Raw genomic sequence first — 22,484 nt, forward strand, 5'->3', positions numbered from 1 at the left:
ATTCTTGGAAAGCCATCCATTTGTCTTCATCTTCGTACAGACCAGAGCAGTGGGCTAATTCAATCTGAGACGCTCTTTGAGTAAAAGTACAAGACAATTTACAAATAAAAGATTAATGTTGAAGAAACAGCATTCCTAAGCCTCCCCACTCCCTCCAAAATATCTTGATGTTTAGGGTAGGGGGGAAGTGGAACTGTCTAGAACACTTGTACTCACGGTCAGCAGCCCAGTACTATTATGGTCATGCCACTGCCCTTTGTCTTTTGCCTCACCACACTCACAATTCTCAGGGCCTTTTCTGGAGGCTAATGACAAGTCGTGACCCTTGTTTTGCTAATCATTTGCTGCCATTACACTTCATTTCATTAGGCACTCGCTCAGTCTATGCCAGACAGTGCCCACGATGGCACTAAGCCAGTCCCCAGGGGCTCCTGTTCCAAGTCGAGACTTTATAAAAGGCCAATGACATAATCATTTTGGAAATGTTATTATAAACTTGTTGTATAATGTTTAGAGCAAATGTCAACAAGTGTATGTGTGTGGTGATGGCAACGGGGAGTTGGGGGAAGGGGTCTTAGGTTAGAGCCTGGCTGGCCTGTTTGCAGGGGGATTTAGAAATAACAGTAATATCTCTCAGTTCTACCAGCTTCCATAGTTTACAAAGTGTTTTCATAACCATGATGTTGTTCAGTAACACATGCAGACAAGGAGGGATTCTGAATCTTGAACGCAAGACTTATCTCGAGATTCCATGCAGGCAGGCCTGCCTCCTGGAAGCCTCCTTTGCCCCTTCTGTCCCAGAAGGTGCCCCTTCGTTGCGCCCCATAGTTCCTTGCTTTTGTCCTTATGAGAGCCCCCCACATTGGTGGCAGCTCTTTGCTGGCAGGGCCTGCTTTTTTTGTGGTTCCCCCAGTTCCTGGAAGGACAGCAAATATTTTTTGAACTCGAGGGCCATAATTCTCAGAGCGAGGCCTTTGTTTCCAATACGTTAGAGACTAGGTGTGTTATCAGCATTTTTACTGCTGTATTTTTTGGCAACAGATTTCTGTATACATTGGCTTAATTCAACCGAAATACACCTATGTTAGTGGGTATCATCACGTATCCAGATGTGATCCTTTTGGGGGGGCTGGTGAGAGAGTAACACCCCTCCCCAAAGATCTCCATGCCCTGGTCCCAGCCAACTGTGGATATGTGACTTTATATGGCAAAAGGGACTCCATAAATGCGATTCAGTGAAGGATTTTGAGATGAGGATTATCTGGTAGGTCCAATCTAATCACGAAAGTTTTTATTAATGAAAAAAGGCAGCAGGAGGGCCCGAGTCAAGAGAAGTGACCTGAGCAGTGGCTTGGGCCGCCTGGAGAAGCTAAACACTGCTTCTCTCTCAGAACCTCCAGAAGGCGCACAGCTCTGCTCATGCCTTGGTTTTGGCCCAGTGAGACTTCTGACCTCCGGAACTCTAAAAAAAACCCGTCTCAAGTCACCACACTTACAGTAATTGGTTACAGCAGCAAGAAGAAAGTAATAGGGGTTCCCTTTCTCCTCCAGCCCCAGCCTCATTGACCTTCGTAGTCACCCACTTTCTGTGTTCAACGTGTGTCCTTCTGACTCACCTTCTGGCTCTAAACCCATGAAAAAGAAATACCTAGAAAGTTGGTTGTGTGCTTTTCAGAATGCAAGTACTGGACATGGTATGGCACCGTCGTTCCCATTGAACATTTTGCTCCCCACCACCACCCCCGACTCAATATTATGTATTACCACTTTTCCAACACACCTTCGGGCCTTTTCGCCCAGCACGCCCCGCTAAGTCCCCTCTTGGGTCTTGGGCCCGGGCCCACCCTGGGAGGTGGTGTTGGGATTAGGAAGGCTGGAGTCAGAGTTTTGCAAACAGCGGCTCAGAGACCGACAACTGGGAGCCGCGTCTCCGGCCGAGGCTCCTTCCGGTCAGTGGCCCTGCCCCGGTTCCCGGGTTGGTGGCGGGGGGGATAGTTGGAGGCGGGGAAGCCCAGTCCCCCGCGACCCGGGCCCCGAAGGTCCGCGCGCACAGGCGGCGCCGGCCGGGGCTGGCGCGGGCGCGCGGAGGGCGGGACCGGCGGGCGCCTGGGCTGGGCCGCGACGTGCTCGAGGAAGTTCAGTCTGGCCGGAGCCGAGCCCGGGCTCCGGAGGGGTCGGCGCGGGGCGGCGGCGGGGCCAGGTGTGACGCGGCGTGAGGCGCGGGAGGTGCGGAGACCCCGGCGCCCCGCCCCCTCCGCCCGCGGCTCGCGGCTCGGGTTACCTGCGGCGGGTGGGCGGGGCGGCCTTTCCGGTCTGCGCCGGCCCCCAGTCTCCAGGGCGGTGGAGCCGGGAAGTGGGAGAGGGAGCGAAGGAGGCGGAGACTGCCGAGCCTCGACGCCCGGCCGGGCTCCGACGAGAGGGGCTGCATGGAGCGGCCGGCGCGGCTCTGCGGGCTGTGGGCGCTGCTGCTCTGCGCCGGCGGCGGGGGCGCAGCGCCCACCGGTGAGTGCGGCCGCGGGCCCGGGGCGGCGGCCGAGGGGGGCGGCTGGGGTCGCGGCAGAGAGGGGCCGGGGTGCTGCGGGGAGGGAGGGCGCTGGGGGGCGGGGGGCGATCACCTCACGACGCTCGGTGCTCGGGGACCGCAGCCTGCGGCGCCCCCTTCGAGGGGCGGGGGGGGGGGGGCCGGGAGCGACGGGGCATTCCCAGGTCGCGGGCGGCGGTGGCGAAGCGGGACGACGACTCGCCGCCTCACTTCCCTCGCGTCGTCGGGAAGAGCCGGGGAGCCCGGGGCCCAGGCGCGGGAGAGAAGCTTGCCCGCGGTGTCGGAGGGCGGCGGGCCGGGACCCGGCCGGTCACCCGGGTGGAGATGAGGGGGCCAGGAGCCGGCGGTGTCGGCGACCGAGGTCCGGGCAAGCGGGGAATCGCCCCGGGGCTCCTTGCCCGGGACCCCGCCGGTCGAGTGCGGGGGTGGAGTTGAAAGGAGCCCCAGAAGACCCCGGTCGGTCCTCGGAGAATAAAGTACGTGAGGGCTACGGCTTCCTCTGGCATTTGAGAAATCCGTTTGGAAACCCGGAGCAGCATCCGGGTGCACGCCTTGTTTCTTTAATGACCCTTATATTTGGAAATAATTGTCGGTTTACAGGAAAGTTGCCAGGGTACTCCCGCGGGTTCGTGTGTACCCCTCACCCTGTGCGGCAACTTTTCATTAATCAACCAGGGAGAGTTCTGCCGGGAAGAGTAGAATGACTCCCTCCCAGACAGCTCCCTGCTCCAGTGGCCTGGTCACGTTGGGTGACAAGAGCAGCTCCAAATTAGAGAGCTTTTATTACCATATTGACACAAACACCCACAGTTTGCCCATTGCCTTTTCACCAGTGCGTGGTGCTTTGGAAACCCAAGTTGAAATGCTGATTGGGCAATCTCGATGCCCTCTATTGATTCAGTCAACAAAACGAATGCAGTGCCCTCTGTGCCAGCTGGTGTTCTAGGGGCTGAGGATGGGGGTGGTACGGTGAGTGCCACAAACGAAGCCCCTGCCCTGTACAGCTTCTGTGCTATTGGCAGAGGCCTGCGGTGGGGGGGGGGGGGGTGTAAAATATCAGGTATGTCGGATGGCGAAAAGTACAATCAAGAAAAACGAGGGACGCCTGGGTGGCTCAGTGGTCATGGTCTCAGGGTCCTGGGATGGAGCCCTGCATCGGGCTCTCTGCTCAACGTGGAGCCTGCTCCCCCCCCCCCCCCCCCCCCCCCCGCCTCTCTGCCTGCCTCTCTGCCTTCTTGTGATCTCTCTCTCTGTCAAATAAATAAATAAAATCTTAAAAAAAAAAAAAAAAGAAGCGGAGAAGGGGTTTGCCATTACAAATAGGGTGAAGTGGGAAGCCTTTACTGAAAGGTAGCATTTTAGAGTGGAGGCCTCAGGCAGTTTTGAGGTTTCCAGTTAATAATTATTCAAGTGTCTGCGTTGTTTAGCCCTGAGCCAGGCTCTGGGGGTTCGTGGAGAACCTTAGAGGATACAGCCTAACCCTTGCCGCCCCCCCTCCACCTGCCTCCAGTTCAGGTGGGGATGGGAATTGGAGTCTTATAACCATAAATGGAAGCTCAGTCCAGAGAAAGGAAGGGACTGGTTGAGGGTCACCCCACTCATTAGGGTCCTGATTTTCACCGTCCTGCAGCAACACCTTCCCTCCTCCAGACTCCCCCCCGCAACACACACCTGAAACAACAGCTGGCCTTCTAGATCATCCCCTGCCACCCCCACTTAATCACATTTTGTCTCAGCGGTTCATTGCGAACTTTGTTACTTAGAATACAGAAGCTTTTTTCCCGTTAGAAATACTGAGACTCGCAAGGAGATATGGTGAAGGAAAAACAAAACAAAACGGGACTTAAGTTTTCATGCTCTGACATTTCCCAGCTGTGGGGCTCTGGGCTGATCATTTCCCCTTGCTCACGTGGCAGTTTTCTGATCCGTAAATTCTGAGGGCCCTTCCTAGCTCTAAGCTTCTCGGTGTTCATAAATATGATTCGGTTACTGGCTTTGTTTAGTCTGTTTAGGCTGCTGGTCCATGTGGTGCCATGCGTTAATAACCACAACTAGCATTTATATACTGTTTAGGATACTCTGTGCAGGGCAGCATTCTGAGTTTTTCCGCTTACGTTGTTTCATTTCATTTTTACACAAAACGTATGCTGTAGGCACTGCTGTGAGTCCCCACTTTGTACATGAGGTAGCTGAGGCATGGTGAGGTTCAGAGCCTTGTTCCAGGTCTCGTGGGGTACGTGGTCTGACTCCAGAGGTCACGCTCTTGACTATGGTATTCAGTGCCTCCCTCTGTCGGAGGGAGGGGGGTCCTTGGCTGGGAGAGGAGCTGAGCACCTCCCAGAGCTGCAGGGCAGGACTGGTTGGGATCCCTGAACGGTTGTATAAGGTCATCGGTTATGAAGTTATTGATAGTGTATTGGAGACTCGCTTTATAATTGCCACAGCACGCGGTCCAAACCCTAAGCACTATAGGCATCCGGAAGAGGGAGAGCTGTGAGGGCTGGCAGTTGGGTGGGAGTGGTAAAAACTTGAGCTAGACCTTCAGGATGGGAGGGAACCCGAGTGGGTGGAGAAGTTCTTCCTAGGTGGGGGAGACCAGCAGGAGCCTAAACGCAGGAGTGCGGGGGAGAGGGTCTTGCTCCCTCTGTGGGCAACGAGCAGCCCGGCTGGGCAAGAAGGTGTGTTGGCAAAGTCAGTCCAGGCAGAAGAGTTTCATTTGCCCATGAAGGCCCTGAGCTGGGCACAGCATGGGGGAAATGACAGCGGAGGAGAAACAAGCAGCCCCCCCCCCCCGCCCCCGGGTGACAGGAATTGCTGGAGTGTAAAGCTACACGGGGCTCTGGGGTTGAAGATGTTCCCTAGACGGATGTGTTGTGAATGCCTCCTGTCCGGGGCTGTGATTTAACTGGTGTCAGCCTGCCTCACGGGGCCCAGCAGAGCATGCTGGTGTGACTGGGATGATTAAGAGAGTCGTTACAAGAAGAAAGGGATAGAGATTGATGACTGACTAGATGTAAGGGAAGGAGGCGGTGACTCATATATGACTGTTGTGATTTCCTTAACTTTTCCGGGAATAGGCATGCCTCTGCCAGCTCCTGGGATGGAATAGGAGAGAGCAAAAACGAATCACTAAGCAGCATGCCTTATTAGAAAGAACACGGACTGTGTCCTAAGTAGAACAGGACGCTGTGCTAGGTAACTGTACAGACTCACTCGAGGTCTGAAGTTGAGTTGGGGGGCGGGGGGGTGGGGTGACCCACTTGAGTCCCTCCCACCTGCCCATTCCCCTTTCTGAAGGCAATGATCAACCTTTAAGAAGTAGTTGAAATTCAATGTCTGACTTGTTCTGTCCCACAGACGGGTCTGTTTCACAGCACCAAAGCAACTATTGACAGCTGGTTTTGTCTCTTCAAAAAGAAAGTAGATAGCTAACATTGACATAGCACTCGCTCCGGCCCAGGCACTGTTCAGAGCATTTTATCTGTATTGACTCATTACATCCTCACAATGACCCTTTTCTGATGGGTTATTATTTTCATGCTTGTGTTGTACCTAAGGAAACTAGAGCAGAGAGAGGAGGTTAAGTAACTTCCACCTACTGCGTAGCAGAGCTGGGACAGGAACTCGGGCTGTCGGGCTCCAGAGTCCATGCTCTTAGTCCTGCACTATACTGAGATTATATTATGTCTTACACATGAGGAACTGTCAGAGATCTTTATTTTTTTTTTAAGATTTTATTTATTTATTTGGCAGAGAGAGAGATCACAAGTAGGCAGAGAGGCAGGCAGAGAGAGAGGAGGAAGCAGGCTCCCTGCGGAGCAGAGAGCCCGATGCGGGGCTCGATCCCAGGACCCTGGGACCATGACCTGAGCCGAAGGCAGCGGCTTAATCCACTGAGCCACCCAGGCGCCCCTGTCAGAGATCTTTAGAAGTACAGTCACCACTTATGTATGTACATATCTCAGTGTGTCATACATATATACACACGTATTCATATATATCTAAACTTTGGAGACTATATCTTAAGTTTCCGGATGTGTGTCTGTGTGTGCGCTCGTGTGTGAGTGTGTTTTAAAGTACAAGAAGCAGAACAATCTCAAGGGAAATGGAAGGAACCATTAGGCGGAAAAAAACGATGGCAGTTAGCCACAAGTAGCCTAAAAATGCAAACCAATTAGAAGATTTAACTAAAAGACACTTCAGAACAGGTGGAGAAAAATAAACCCACTGGAGAGATTAGGAATCATACTGGCCATTGTTCTAGCAAAATACTGAAGTTAAAAAGTAGATTTTATAAGTCGCCTTGAAAATGGAAGTGTGATTTATTTGAACCATAAATAGGTAGTATTTTTTTAAAAATCAGGGCTTTAATTTTTGTGCGGGGATGGGAAGGTAGAGCGTCAGCAAGTTTGCTGCACTCTGTTTCTGGAAAGTGCAGAATAAGGCCGATAAGGCTAAAGTAGATTATAGTCTTCAGGAGGAACAAAGTGTTTATTCTTTTATTGTTTATGTATTTATTTGTTTAAGATTTATTTGAGAGAGACAGAGAAAGGGAGGGGGTGGGAGGGAAGGGCAGAGAGAGAGGGAGAGAGAATCTCCAGCAGACTCCGTGCTGAGCGTGGAGCCCAAGACGGGGCTCGGTCTCATGACCCTGAAGTCATGACCTGAGCTGAAACCAAGAGTCTGGCTCTCAACCGACTGAGCCACCCAGTTGCCCCGGCACAAAGGTTTTATTAAGGGCTCTGTGGTTGACGAATGATTTGTCTTCAAAAGTTTCATCCATGTGATGCTAGAAAGACCAAAATGGAGTAGTTGTGCTCGCCAGTCATCACTTAGAATCCTCACATTAGCCCTGTTGCCCGAGCTGTGGGGGCTTTCAGACAAGAGCTGGGTTCTGATGCAGTGCAGTAGGAATTTTCTGCTCCTCCCCGCAGTTGGGCCTTTGGTCAGCCTTGTGGAAAAACTAATGGGGGAAGATTCGGGAAGGAGGGAATGAATATGGAGAGTCCAGGGCCTTTGCAGGCTATGAATACAACTGACCTTTGGGAAAATGCCAACTATGTAGTGCCTGTGGGGCTCCTGTTTGGGGACAAAAGGCATTTTTTTGTTCTGTTAAAGAGGAAGGTAATGGTATAAGTAGTTACGGATTATGCGAGAGGCCCAGTGCCCTCCAGAGTGGTGGCACAGAGTATCAGATACAACTCTGCGGGTTGAAAAATTAAAACAACTATGGCCCGTAAGTAATTCCTAATGATTACATTTGCAACGTTGGACTATTTGGAGGGATTGGTTTTTCTTTTTTAACTAGTTTAATAAACTTCATTTTGGAATAATTTTCAATTTACAGAGAATTTGTCAAGATAGGAAAGAGAGTCCCTGCACGGTCCTCATCTAGTTTCTGGGGGACAATTCTGGTAGTCCTGGTCACGGGGGCTGTCGGCCAAGTTTGAAATGATGTTTCATTCCCCCAACCCCTGCTCTGTGCCTTTCCCTGTTTTTGGCAGAAGCATTAACACTTCTTTGCCTGATGATAGAGCTGGTCCAAAATAATAGGGTCACTAAATATTTGGTAGAGGCAGTGGTGGGTTTTCTCCAAATGAAACACATTTTTAAGACACCAGTTCAGTTTCTCCTCCTCTCTTCCCTCTTCAGATTAGTCAGAGCTACAGTCCCAGCTGTGTAGTGTCAGACCTCAGGGGAGCAACAAGAACTATTAAATCTTCCTCAGTACTTCTTTGGAAAAGTTGTAACAACAGTTAACCAAGCCATGTTAGCAAGCACGATGAAAGATGTACTGCTTGAACTTGCTCGTGAAGCTGCTGAGATTGAAGTGGCTGTGTTGAGTGAGGTGTCGATCCCAAGCATAGGGAACCCCAAACTCCTGCAGGAGGGAAAGGGAAATTTAACACCATACTCTTCCCTTTGTTCACACTATAGCAGGTAGTTAAGAATGTGGCCTTGGGGGGTGCCTGGGTGGCTCAGTCGTTGCACCTCTGCCTTCGGCTCGGGTCATGATCCCAGGGTCCTGGGATCAAACCCTGCAGCGGGCTCCCTGCTCAGCGGGAAGCCTGCTTCTTCTCCCAATCCCCCTGCTTGTATTCCCTCTCTCGCTGTGTCTCTCTGTCAAATTAAAAAAAAAAAAAAGAATGTGGCCTTGGAGGCACACTTTCTGGGTATGTATCCTGGCTCTGCTGTTCATGAGCTATGGGACATGGGGCAAGTGACTCAGTGTTTTTGTCCTCAGTCACGTCATCTTTAAAATGACTTGATAGTTCCTATCTCGCGAAATGGTTGTGACGAGCCAGTGGATTAGTGGGGAGAGTACTTAGAACAGTGCCTGGCTCAGTAAATTCTAGCTGTTGTTAGTTTTATTCTTCTTGGCGTCCAGGACTGGGAGGAATGGCTTTAATGGCTTACTGAAAACACTGGCTGATGTTGATAAATTTATTTCTTGTGCTTGATTTGAGCAGAAACCCAGCCACCTGTGACGAATTTGAGTGTTTCTGTTGAAAACCTCTGCACGGTCATATGGACATGGGATCCTCCTGAAGGAGCCAGCCCGAATTGCACCTTACGGTATTTTAGTCACTTTGACAACAAGCAGGATAAGGTGAGTGTTCTAGAACATATTGCACTGATGAGGTAAAGTGAACACTATGAACTGGAGCCAAGAATAAACGGAATTCTAATCTTACTTCAAATTGGGAACTTTGTTTTGGGTCATGTCCCAATTTTACCTGGGAAAATGACTATGAAAAGACTGTTGGGGGAAAAAAGCTGAGCATTTGAACATTTGAAAATATTTGCTCATTATCTGATAATCAAATGCAATGAGATTACTCTGTTAGGAAATGCCAGATATCTTTTATCCACTAGGCACTCAACAAATAATTATGTGAAAATGTGTTCCCGTGTTCTTGCCTGTGGCCTTGTATGCAGACCACACGTTCACTGTCTTGCTAACGACATGCACACAGATAGGCAAGAACCATGCAATGCCAGAGTGAATGGCCACATGGCAAGTGAGAAAGTAAGATGACCGGGGCAGATAGGGTTGACTAGGTTTCCCGATGCCGGACAAAAAATGAGGGGAACGTTCAGCCTTCCCAGTCAGATGTGGACAGCTGGCGCAAGTGAATTTTTGTTAACAAGATTGGATCATTTCAGATTCTTTTTTTTTTTTTGTAGATTCTTTATGATAGTCTTATTCAACGGAATTTTCGCTCAGGCCTGATCAGCTTGCAGCCCCTTCTCTTCGACAGCTTCTTCAAAGCATCAGATCATCTGTCCCAAACTGTTTTATATCTTTATGCCTTCTTTCAGTGAGGGGGGAGATCAGGGACATTTGGGGTTGAATTCGTCCAGAATCAGGAGGAGGCTGAATGAGAAGTTGATATTAGTGACAGGGCTTTGGCTCAGTGAATTTCAAGATCATTAGGTTCATGCAGCTCGGTGGCACGGAGAGTCAGAACTGGGTTCTAGTTGGTGGACCACTCAGCTGTCTGTGTGGCCTGAGCAAGTTACCTAACCTCTCTGAGCCTTAGTTTCCTGCTGTGTAAAGTATGGCTCTACTCACTTCCCTGGCTTCCTGGGACATGACAAATAACATATGTGAAAGCTTAATAAATTGAGAATGGATAAAGTTCTTCCTTTGGAGGGAAACTTGGCTAATCTGCCATTTGTGCCCCTTTCCTGCTGAAGTGCTCATTATAGCTCAGGTGTTCACTGATGAAGAATTGAGGCTACTCAGAAGTATTTGCATTTTATTTATTTTTTTAATTTTTGTAAAAATTTATTTATCTGTTTTAGAGAGAGAGTGCAGTGGGGATGGGCACAGGGAGAGGGAGAGAGAATCCTCAAGCAGACTCCCCAGTGAGCATGGACAAACAGGGGCCTCAATCCCAGGACCCTAAGATCATGACCTGAGCCAAAATCAAGAGTCAGCTGTTTAACCAACCAAGCCACCCAGGTGCCCCAGAAGTATTTGCATTTTAAAGGAGGTTCTCTAAACCCAAATAGACTTTTTTCCAGAGAAGGCGTACGGATAGCCAACAGACACATGAAAAGATGCTTAATATCACTCACCATTGGGTAAATACAAATCAAAACCATAATTAGACAAATCACCTAGCAGTATCTACTAGGTCAGGATGACTAGTATCAAAAAGATGAGAAATATCAGGGCATCTGGCTGGCTCAGTCACTGGAGCATGCAACTCTTGATCTCGGGGTTGTAAGTTTGAGCCCCACATTGGCTGTAGAGATTATTTAATAACAAAATCTTAAAAAAAAAGGACAAGAAATCTTAAGTGTTGGCAAGGATGTGGAGACAAGGGAACCCTCTTGCACTGTTGTTGGGAATGTAAATTGGTATAGCCACTATGGAAAATAATAATGGAGGTTCCTCAAAAAATTAAAAATAGAACTGCCTTATGATCTAGCAATTCCACTTCTGGGTATATACCTGAAGAAAACAAAACCACTCATTCAAAAAGATACACGAAGCCCTGTGTTTATTGCAGCATCATTTACAATGGCCGATTTCTAATAGCTAAGGTGTAGAAGCAACAATCTAAGTGTCCATTGATGGATGAATGGATAAAGAAGATGTGGGATATATATATATATATATATTACTCAGCCATAAAAAAGAATGAAATGTGGTCACTTGTGACACCATGGATGGAACCAGAGACAAATACCATATGATTGCACTCTTGTGGAGTCAAAAAAATAAAAGAAACAAACAAAATCAAACAGAAACAGATTCATAGATACGGAGACCAAACTGATGGTTGCCGGCGATGGGGGGGAATGGGTGAAGTATGTGAAGGGAATTAAGTCATACAGACTTTCAGTTTTAAAATAAATTTTAAGTTATGGACATGAAAAGTACAGCATAGGGAATGTAGCCAATAATTTCGTAATAACTGTGTGGTGACAGATGGTAACTAGACTTACTGTGGGGATCACTGAGTAGGGTATGTAAATGTGGAATCACTATGTCGTACACTGGAAATGACTATCACGTTATTGGTCAACTATACTTCAATTAAAAAAAAGCAAACAGGGGTGCCTGGGTGGCTCAGTGGGTTAAAGCCTCTGCCTTCGGCTCAGGTCATGATCCCAGGGTCCTGAGATGGAGTCCCGAGTCAGGCTCTCTGCTCAGCAGGGAGCCTGCTCCCCCACCCCCTGCCTGCCCTGTGCCTGCCTCTCTGCCTACTTGTGATCTCTCTCCCTCTCTCTGTCAAAGAAGTAAATAAGATCTTTAAAAAAAAAAAGCAAACAACAAAAAAGAGAGATGCTCTCAGTGCAGAAGACTATAATACTTTCAGGAGTTGAGTTCCCCTTTTTAAACTGTGGGCTTCCTCTTATTCCTAAAGAGGGGCTGTAGGCATTTGGATTCTTGGTGGCGACTTTCCTAGTTCAGCCTTAAGAAATTCCAGGAAAGACCTTTAAGTGCTTCGCCTAAGTATCTCGTTGAAACTGAGGAGAGGTCACCTTTGTTTCCTAACAGGTCCATATTCACTAGCCAGCAGTGCACACCCGAGGATCGATCAGGGAGACATGGTTAGAGTTGAAAGTGGCTTTAGGAGGCAATGGAATTAGACAGCATTGGGTTTGAACATTTGTCTCTTCCCCTTTCAGAGGTGTGTGGCCCCGAGCAAGTCACTTAACCTCTCTGAGCCTTCATTTCCTTGTTTGTGAAATGCTGGGGTAGGACCTACTTCGTGTGAGTGGTGCATGTGTTCAAGGAGATGGTGTTCGTAATGCACCTGGCATCGCGTCAACATTCAATAACTGTCAGCTTTTACTATTATTATTATTGTGAGGTTGAATCACATGAAACTGTTGCTTCTTTAGGTCATATGGTTCAACCTAATATTACCCTCCATTTTGCCGTTGAAGAGACCAGATGGAGACCACAAAGGGTGACCTCTGCCTAAGGCCTGCTCCTTTATATTCCAGCCACGGGACAGTGTTGATGGCCGTGGTGATGGCTATGGCTGCTGCCCTCCTGGTGAACATGGATTATCCTTTGTAAGCAGTGAGGGAGATTTCCTGGCCAACCTTTGAAGTTTGTAACCCTGAGGCTGGCAGTGAATGGCAGGAGTGATTTCCCTCTCCCCTCTCCATCCTTCAGACAAAGCATTAGCATCCTCAGACAAAACTGGGGCGCATATGCCCTTTGAAGCATACTGAAGGAGCGGCTTTGGCATAGTTCGCACATGTTAGGGGGGCTTAGGTGGCCGTCTAAAGATCCTAAGTTGCTAAGTGAGATAAACCCTTGAGGTTGTTCTCAGTCTTCAGACTGGAGGATCATTAACACAGGAGCTGGGGATTCACAGATGATTTTTCTAAGAACACAAGCTCAGTTTTAAGTGGCTGCCCTCCACCATTGTTTTAGCAGTATCTACTAGTTTCCCAATCTGGCAAGTCCAAGGAGGATCTGGCATCAAGTTTTGTTTTTGTTTTTGTTTTCTCGGCTTGGTGTTGTTAAAAGAATGTTGATTTATGTGCTTTGGCTTCAGATTAGCTCTCTTTCATCGCCCAGAGATAGTAAGTCTCACTAGGTGAATAAATTACAAAGCTGTTGTTCCATCCAGGCATCCAGAGGGGCAGAAGTTGAGGCCCATGCTCTTTTTCTACTGAGAAAGGAATCTGGAATTGGGAAAGGTGTGATCCAGCCAAATGCACATTGGTCCTGAAGGGAGGGTCCAGTTCAGGACGCTGGCCTTGGTTTTTGATAAATTTTCAAATAAGCCCAGATTCCCCAAGGGGTGGGGCAGAATGTCGTCCTACAGCAGCTACCAGGAGAGTGAGTCACCACCTCCGAAAGTCACGAAAGTCACGTGGGAGCTGTCCACGCAACCTCCTTGGGATCTGAGGGGAGGGATTTAGTTTCTTGTCTGATAGAGATGTGCTTCCCTTGGTGATCATTGACTACTGGGGTTTCTACTTTTTTCATGCCAACTTAATATTGTTTACCTTAAACTTTGAAAGAGATTTTTTTTCAAGATTTTTATTTATTTGAGAGAGAGAAAGAGAGCACAAGCAGGGGGAGCTGCAAAGGGAGAGGGAGAAGCAGGCTCCCCGCTGAGCAGGGAGCCCAATGCGGGGCTCCATCCCAGGGCTCTGAGATCGTGACCTGAGCCGAAGGCAGAGGCTTAACCAACTCAGCCACCCAGGCGCCTCTGAAAGAGATTTTTAAAAATTATTTTGTTTTTCCCCCTATGGTCTCTTTCCTGAGTTGTTATTTATATGCCCTCAAGGACAAGTTTCAGATTAAGTATTAAAGTATTTTTTTAACTTAAAAAATTTGATTATAATAAAAATCTTTGCTTAATAAAATTCCTCAGCCCTCCCACTGGAACTATATCTAATATAATAAGAGAACTGGGGTTTTTCCCATAATGATTCTGATTTATGGCATTCAACCATACATGTTCTGCCTGGTTTATTCAAAGGACAGACAGGAATTATCTTCCAAACAGGAATTATCGAGGATCCTTGAGCCAGGGTGGCTCCTTTCAAGGTATATAGGACTCGGGCTTGGTAAAATTGTGATCTTGGTGAAATTTGCACTTGGAACTTTCGTGCCACTGTTACCATGATTCACAGGCTGAGAACCCTCATTTCCCCAGCACACATTCATCGCTCAAGCGCCAGTTCCTTACTTTGCCCCGAGAACTATCACGGTGAAAAAACATTCTAGAAAGCTTTCTGTTGGCATAACTGGTGTGTTGCATCCCTGTAGGCAGGAACTATGTAGAAAGGCAAATGGTAAGTAGGTTTCCTGTTAAGGAATCAGAAATTAGTTGTGCAGTCAAATGCTCTACCACTGAGCTATACCCCCCAGAAATTAGTTGTGAAAATGTACTTGGCTAGAGGTCTCACTGAAGGTAGGCATAGCTTTGCCGGGACAAAAGTACATAGTGTCCATGGGGCCAAATCCTCCTCTTTTCTCCCTGCCAGAAATTTGCTCGCATACATACCTTTCTTTGTCTTTTCTTCAGGGCTGACCAGCTGGCTCCCTTTTCAAAGTGCTGTCTTGCTTGGGCCTAAGAGCTATTCAGTTTCTCTAACTTGGTTTTTTTGTGTGTCTTTGTTATGATTCATTAGTTGTTGGTCTGCTAGCTGTCTGTCCGAGGGCACCCTTACTTCTTGGTTCTGGGGGTATGTCACAGCTGCCCTCATGCTCAGCGGGCCACAGGCATGGGAAATAGCGGAGTAGCTCCTAAGGGGGGCAGATAGAGGTAAATTTGACAAATTTTCCACTTTAAGGCCATCAGCACGTATCTAAAAGGAAATGCTGTCTCCAACTTGAGTCAGAAACCGTTGCAAAACAGGAAGCTCCTTGGAGCTCTGATTAAAAGCAGCTTCATTCTTAATTATTCCAACTGTTTTCAGCTTGGGAGATGTTAATTTCCTTAACAGCGCTCTAATCTCATTATTCTGAATCGTAATGCACAGATTTGTGATTTACATCTGTATGTGCTCTAGAAGTCTGCTTTCTTTAGCTCCACAAGCCCATCTACTTTACAGAATAAGGGTGTGGTGTACTCAGTGCATGTAGCATCCCTTGAAATCTCTATGCTTGTGCCAGGGAGTCAGAAGGGTCAAACGTACAGAAAGATGTTTAATGAAAACTCTCTCTTTGGTCCCTCAGGCCCTCCTTTCCTTTCCGTCCTCACAGGTGACCAGGATTACTGGATTCTTAAAGCAGTTTGTACCTTGATCTTGATAATATACTGCATCTAGTTAGGAAGTGAATTTTTAAAAAGAGATTTATTTATTCATTTTTAGAGAGAGAGAGAGAGGGAGCGTAGGGAGGATGGGCAAAGGGAGAGGGAGGGAGAAGCCCAAGCAGGCTCTGTGCTGAGCACAGAGCCCGATTCCAGGCTCGATCTCATGACCCTAAGATCACAACCTGAGCAGAAACCAAGAGCTCGACGCTTAACTGACTGCGCCACGCAGGTGCCCCTAGGAATTGAGTTTCGATAATCTTATTGTGTTACCTCTAAAATTTTAGACAGTTGATGCGTGAGCATGGTAGGTTTATAGGCAAATGTCATGATGTTTATACATTTAAAATGTGGGAATTTGTCTTTTCTCTCTCCGGGGGTTTCTCAATGTTGGTACCACTGACATTTGGCACGAGATGATTCTTTGCTGTTAGGGGGAGGAAAAGCTGTCCTGGGCACCGAGCCATGTTCAGCAGCATCCTGGGCCTCGACATACTACAGGCCAGTGGCAGTGCCTTCCTAAGTTGTGACAGCCCAGCATGTTCCCCAGGATGGGGGGAGCGGGGAGAGCAGAATCACCGCAGGTTGATAGTCACTGACCTATGCCATCTGATAACCTTCCTTTTTTTCTTTTTTAAAACACATTTGAACATGCTGTTTTATCACCTACGTGTATTGCTGTATGTTTGCTAGAGCAAATGCCTTTTTACAATTTCCTAACCTTAGAAAATTGCTCCTGAAACCCATCGTTCAAAAGAAGTACCCCTGAACGAGAGGATTTGTCTGCAAGTGGGGTCCCAGTGCAGCACCAGTGAAAGTGACAATCCTAGCATTTTGGTGGAGAAGTGCACCCCGCCCCCGGAAGGTAACAACCGAAAGCACTGTTTGTTGGTACTCTGGGGGATAAGGGCAAATTATCCATGTGTTTATGTTCAGTGTTCGTTAATTCATTCAGTTTTCAAATATTTGCTGAGTCTGATTAGTTCTAGGCACGTGTATATTAGGTGATAAATACGAGGACGTCCCTGCCTTCGAGGTGCTCAGGACTTGAATAACTGTGCCTCAGAGTTCTATAGCATGTAATAATTTGGCATGTAATATACACGCATATGCACCCTCCCCTAAGTTGAGCCTCAGAAGCTTATCTTGTGAAGCGAGCAAGGCATGGATTATCACCCCGATCCATTTCATGAGGAAGAAGGGAACCAAGTGGGTTGCTTTAGGCTTTCAGATTACAGGTCCAGTGCCTTAAAGAAACCCAAAGTACTATCTTCCTCATTTGATAGAAAGATTAGCTTGATATGCAAGATATAGTTGGGGAAAGATGTTATAAAAGGAAAATGGGCCAGCTGGCATAGCTCCAGTTCAGGACAAGCCCTGGGGAAAGCTTTCACATGGTCAGGTTAGTCATTTCATTGCCCCCCCCCCACCTGTCACCTAGTTCTTTCTGGCACTTGGGCTGCTTGCAGGGACGAGCTTATTTGGTGAAGGGCAGGGCTCCTGGAGCCCAGATTTCCAAGTTTAAGTCTCAGCTCTGCCAGTGAACAGCTGCGTGACCTTTAGCAGCTGACTTAGCCCCTACCCACTTCACTTTCCTCATCTGTAAAATGGGGTTGATGATAGTTCCTGCCTCCCAGGACTGTTGAAAGGATTACGGAAGTCAGTATGTGTGAGGTGCTTAGAATGGTGCCCAGCAAAGAGTAAATGCTGGGTACATCTCATCTATGAATCTCAGTTCGCCCCGTGTTTGGAGGGGTCCCATCTCTCCCAGTTCCAAACCTCAGCACTATGTGGCTGTTCTCCAGGCCCTTCCCTCTACCTGCGTTGCACAGATCAAAAGTATATGAAGTCTCATTTGTAAAATTATAGAATTCAGTGTTGCCATGAGGCTGGGAGCCTGGTTTAAAACAACTTAACCTCCCCTACTCTCATTTCTTTAGAAGTTTAATAAATAATCTGAAAAACCTAACTTGTAGTACAACAGTAAAATGGTTGAGGATGTCTCTGGACAAAACCCCTTCCCGAATCCCAACATGATGCCTTAACTCAGAAGGCTTTCTAACAGTAGAGTCTTCAGATGGTAACGATTATACAGCTCCCAAAGTCCTACCACACAGTCAACAGCTACCAGGAGTTATAATAGTGTTCACTTCCCCCCAGATTGCTTCAGGAGGAATGATTTGTCTTTAAAACAAGCTGTGTTAGTATCAGTCAAAAGACAGGAAGGTAAATTCTAACTCAGTAGACTTGTTTTCTTTAAAGACAGGTTAGAGATATGGGTTGCTTGTGTTTCCACATTCATTTAGGAATGCTGTACTCGTTTCCTGCCATGGAAATGTTATTTGACCTTGAAACGCTTTTTCCAGTTAGGAATACAAAGTTAGGGTCCCTCAGTGATAAAAAAGATATTTTCTTGGGATCTGGAGGTAAGAAAGAAAATTATAACAAGTTAGGTTTGGGTTTTCTCCATCCTGGGTGCCTCCTTTTTTTTTTTTTTAAGATTTTATTTATTTATTTTTTAAGATTTTTATTTCTTTATTTATTTGACAGACAGAGATCACAAATAGGCAGAGAGGCAGGCAGAGAGAGAGAGAGAGAGAGAGAGAGAGAGAGAGAGGAGGAGGAAGCAGGCTCCGTGCTGAGCAGAGAGCCCGATGTGGGGCTCCATCTCCAGACCCTGGGATCATGACCTGAGCTGAAGGCAGAGGCTTAACCCACTGAGCCACCCAGGCGCCCCTTTATTTATTTATTTGATAGAGAGAGTTCACAAGTAGGCAGAGAGAGGGGGAAGCAGGCTCCCCGCTGAGCAGAGAGCCCGATGCAGGGCTCAATCCCAGGACCCTGAGATCATGACCAGAACTGAAGGCAGAGGCTTAACCCACTGAGCCACCCAGGTGCCCCATCCTGGGTGCCTTCTGGGTTAAATGGGGTGAGAGATCAGGCTTTGACTTTCTAGATAAATCACTCTTACCATCCCTCGTGCCCCAAAGGGTTTGGCGGGTTGGTCTGACAGGGCAGGAAGCATCCTAAATCCTTGGCTGGGTCTTCTAGGTGATCCCGAGTCTGCTGTTACTGAGCTACAATGCGTCTGGCACAACCTGAGCTACATGAAGTGTACTTGGCTCCCTGGGAGGAATGCAAGTCCCGACACCAACTATACCCTCTACTACTGGTGAGTGTGTGCGGGAGACGTACAGGGGAAGGACGGGTCATGTTGGTTTGGGACACGCTGTGATCCAACCTACTTGAAAACCGAAACAGAAAAGAACAGCCTGGTTTTGGGGGCTTTATTGTTTTTTGTTTTTGTTTTTGTTTTTTAAGATTTTCTTTACTCATTTTGAGATTGAGGGCACAAACACATGGGGCCGGGGGCAGGGAGGGGCGGCAGAGGGAGAGAGACAATCTCCAGCAGACTCCCCGCTGAGCATGGAGCCTGACTCGGGGTTCGATCTCACCACCCCGAGATCATAACCTGAGCCGAAACCAAGAGTCGGATGCTTAACCAAACTGAGCCACCCAGATGCCCCTATTTATCATTATTTTTAATTGAGGTATAAATTGACATACAATGTTATATTAGTTTCAGGTATACGACATAGTGATTCAACAATTCTTTCCATTACTCAGGGCTCAGTACAGTTGTCACCTGTCACCATACCACGTCATTACAATATTACTGACTATATTGCCTATGCTGTGCTTTTCTTCTCCCTTATTTATTTATTTTATACCTGGAAGTTTGTGCCTTTTAATTCCCTTCGTCTGTTTCACCCGCCCTCCACTCACCTCCCCTCTGGCAACCACCAGTTTGTTCTCTGTATTTAAGAGTGTGTTTGTTTTTTAGATTCCACATAGAAGTGAAGTCCTGTTGTATTTGTCTTTCTCTTACTTATTTCACTTAAAAAAATACCCTCTAGGTCCATCCACGTTGTTGCAAATGGCAAGAGCTCATTTTTTTATGGCCGAGTGGTATTCCATTGTGTATATATACCACATCTTCTTTTTACAAACCCAAGCAAATGGGCAGTTTGCTTCAGTGGAACGTGCATCTGCTTTTGGTGTCTACTTTCTAAAAATATCTTTTAAAAATAGTGTAAGTGTAGATCCACAGGATGTTGCAACAAATGTACCGGGAGATCCCAGAGTACCCTTCATGCAGGTTCTCCCAGAGGTAACATGGCCTGTAACTAGAAGGCGATATCAAAACCAGAAAGTTGCTGTGGTTCCAGTCCACCCACCTTACTCAGATTTCACCAGTGTGTGTGTGTGAGATATGTGTATGTGTGTGTGTAGTTCTGCGTAACTGTATCGCCTGTGTAAATACAGGATCGTTCCCTTACCACAGGGATCCCCTGAATTGCTATTTTATGCCCATACCCTCCTCCCTTCTGCACCCCCCTCCACCTTCCGCTCCCCCAAGTCTCTAACCTCTGGCAATTACTAATCTGTTCTCCATCTCTATGTTTTTGTCATTTCAAGAATGTTACTAGAGTAGACATAGCATATAACTGTTTGAGGCTGACTTTTTTTTTAAACTCTGTGTAATACCCTTGAGGTCCCTCCAAATTATTGTATCAGTAGTTCATCTCTTCTTTTCTTTATTCCATGGTATGGACGTGCCAGTTTGTTTAAACATTTATTCATCGAGGGATAAAGCTGCTATAAATACTCATGTATAGGTTTTTTTTAAGATTTTATTTATTTATTTGACAGACAGAGATCACAAGTAGGCAGAGAGGCAGGCAGAGAGAGAGGAGGAACAGGCTCTCCGCAGAGCAGAGAGCCCAATGTGGGGCTCGATCCCAGGACCCTGAGATCATGACCTGAGCCAAAGGCAGAGGCTTTAACCCACTGAGCCACCCAGGTGCCCCTCATACATAGGTTTTTATGTGAGCATAATTTTTCATATCTCTGGAAGAAATGCCCAAGTGTGCAGTTGCTGGGTCACATGGTAATTGCATATTTTGTGTTATAGAAAACTGCCAAATGATTTTCTAGAGTGGCTGTGCCATTCTATATTCCCACCAGCAATGTATGAGTGATTGGTATCTACCTTTAAAAAAGGAAAATGATTGGGGCGCCTGGGTGGCTCAGTGGGTTAAAGCCTCTGCCTTCGGCTCTGGTCATGATCCCAGGGTCCTGGGATCGAGCCCCACATCGAGCCCCACATCGGGCTCTCTGCTCCGCGGGGAGCCTGCTTCCTCCTCTCTCTCTGCCTGCCTCTCTACCTAGTTGTGATTTCTCTCTGTCAAATAAATAAAATATTAAAAAAAGAACTATGCTTTAAAAAAGGAAAATGATATCATTTACCTGAAACTAATATAACATTGTATGTCAACTCTACATTAATAAAAAAAAAATTAAGGAACTGACGAGAAAACAACTATTAAAAGTAGGTCAGCTCCCCACAAAATAACATATCTGAGATCAGTGTGCACATCCATAATTTGTTAAATTTATTAAATTTCTAAATTAATCTTTAAGCATTTCCTTTCATTTCAAGCCTGGAGTAATTAGCCACAGAGCAAGGAAGGAAGGACCAGGTTAATCATTTCAATTCAGTGAGATTTTATTTGGCACACATTGCGGGTAAAGCGCTGAATAGGCAGCAGAGCTAAGAGACATGGCTCTTTGCTCATCAAGTTTCAAATGTAGAGGGGGAGAGACCACACCTAACAGTTATCTGTATAAAAATAACAGCGTCTGATGGCTAGCAGAGGCACAGACTCTCTTTAGAAGCTAGGTGGAGCTTGGGGGTGTGGTGGTGGTGGCAGGGCACCGCTGGGGCGCTTGGATGAAGGGGGTAGACTGCACACACGGGTTTCCCGAGCGCGGGCGCTGGGGAAGAGCGCTGAGGAAGGGGCATGGGATACCAGGCTGGGGAAGCCGGAGAGCTTGCATCGCCAGTGCGCTCTCCACAGGGCCTTGTCCCTCCTTCTGTCCTTCCTTCAGGCTGCCTCTGAGAGAATGGGGTGCGGAGGACCATGTGCAGGACTTCCGAAACTAGAGGGTAAACATGGCCTTGGCTCCCGGAATGTCCATTTTGCCCGATGACGTGATGAGACGTATTTTGGGTGTCTCAAAGCACTCTACAGATCCCAGAGTCGCAGGACCGGCTGGCCAGGGCCCTGCAGGCTTCGCACCCACTCTCCTCCCCTGCTGTGCGGGGCACTCCCCACCAGGTCCGCCTGGGAGGCCCGCCCACACGGAGACTGTGTGTGGTTCCGTCTCCAGGGCGGTTTTTGCCCCCGAGATAAACAATTCTCATTTGAGGTTTTGTAGTTTCACTTGTCCACTTGTGGTAGTTGTTTCTCCTTTCATTAAAGTCCCGCAATGGCTCCCCAGTGGCTTTGGGATAAGGTCCAAACTCCTCAGCACTATGGACAAAAGCCCTTTCTGACCTGCCTCCTTCCGCCCAGTCCAGCCCCAGCCTCCCCCTTCTCCTGCTGGGCTCCTCCAACCTCCGGCATCCTACTGTCCAGCCCGCACCCAGCACCTTTCAGTTCCTCAAACAGGCCCTACAGATGCTTCAGTGGAACGGTGGCAGCATGCCACGTCCCCTCGCAGAGCAGACCTCGTCCTTTCACCTGCACGCCTCTGCTTTGTCCTCGTCTCAGCCCAGACACCACTTCCCTCCCAGAATGCCTTCCTTTATCTCTCAAATCTTGATGCATGCTGGACCATCGTGTCCCACGTACCTTGCACGTTCCTGTGTCATAGTACACAGCACATTGTGTCGTCACTTCCTGTTTCCTCAGCGGTGGCCCTCCCCGGGCTGCCATCTCCCTTGACAGCAGAGGCTGTGTCTTGTTACCCTTGGCGCCTGACACATGGCAGGAGCTCCAGAAGTAAGTTTGAAATGTGCTCTAGGATCCAGAGCTTAAAGAACATTCGGGATTAGCATGAGGACTTAGGAGGGGTTAGCAACTCAGGAGCGTTATGGTCCAGGAGTAGAAAGAGAGAAGGACCGAGTCAGTTGGACTCCCCGAAGAATTGCTAGTGAAGGGACCAGAGACCTAAGCCTTAAGAAAAGTAGCCTGGCTCTGATGAGGTCGGGGAGAGCTGTCAGTATAGGCTCTTACGATGTCTTAGAAGTTGGGAGCATTCCTTTGTTTATTTTTTTTTAAAGATTTTATTTATTTATTTGACAGAGATCGCAAGTAGGCAGAGAGGCAGGCAGAGAGAGTGGAGGAAGC

At 47.7% G+C, this 22,484-nt stretch overlaps 1 protein-coding gene across 2 annotated transcripts in view; it reads left to right on the forward strand.

Moving 5' to 3' along the window:
• The first annotated feature begins 2,152 nt into the window (after positions 1–2,152).
• IL13RA1 (interleukin 13 receptor subunit alpha 1) overlaps positions 2,153–22,484 on the forward strand; it is a 56,090-nt gene continuing 35,758 nt past the window's right edge. Inside the window, exons 1-4 of one of the 2 annotated variants that reach the window (XM_045995094.1) lie at positions 2,153–2,502; positions 9,013–9,152; positions 16,015–16,153; positions 18,340–18,460. In XM_045995094.1, coding sequence (XP_045851050.1) covers positions 2,427–2,502; positions 9,013–9,152; positions 16,015–16,153; positions 18,340–18,460 — 476 coding nt within the window. In that variant the 5' untranslated portion in view covers positions 2,153–2,426. The remainder of the gene's footprint in view (positions 2,503–9,012; positions 9,153–16,014; positions 16,154–18,339; positions 18,461–22,484) is intronic. The other variant, XM_045995093.1, reaches the window with a different exon arrangement.

The sequence above is a fragment of the Meles meles genome, chromosome X (genome assembly GCF_922984935.1).
Source record: "Meles meles chromosome X, mMelMel3.1 paternal haplotype, whole genome shotgun sequence".
Lineage (NCBI taxonomy): Eukaryota > Metazoa > Chordata > Mammalia > Carnivora > Mustelidae > Meles > Meles meles.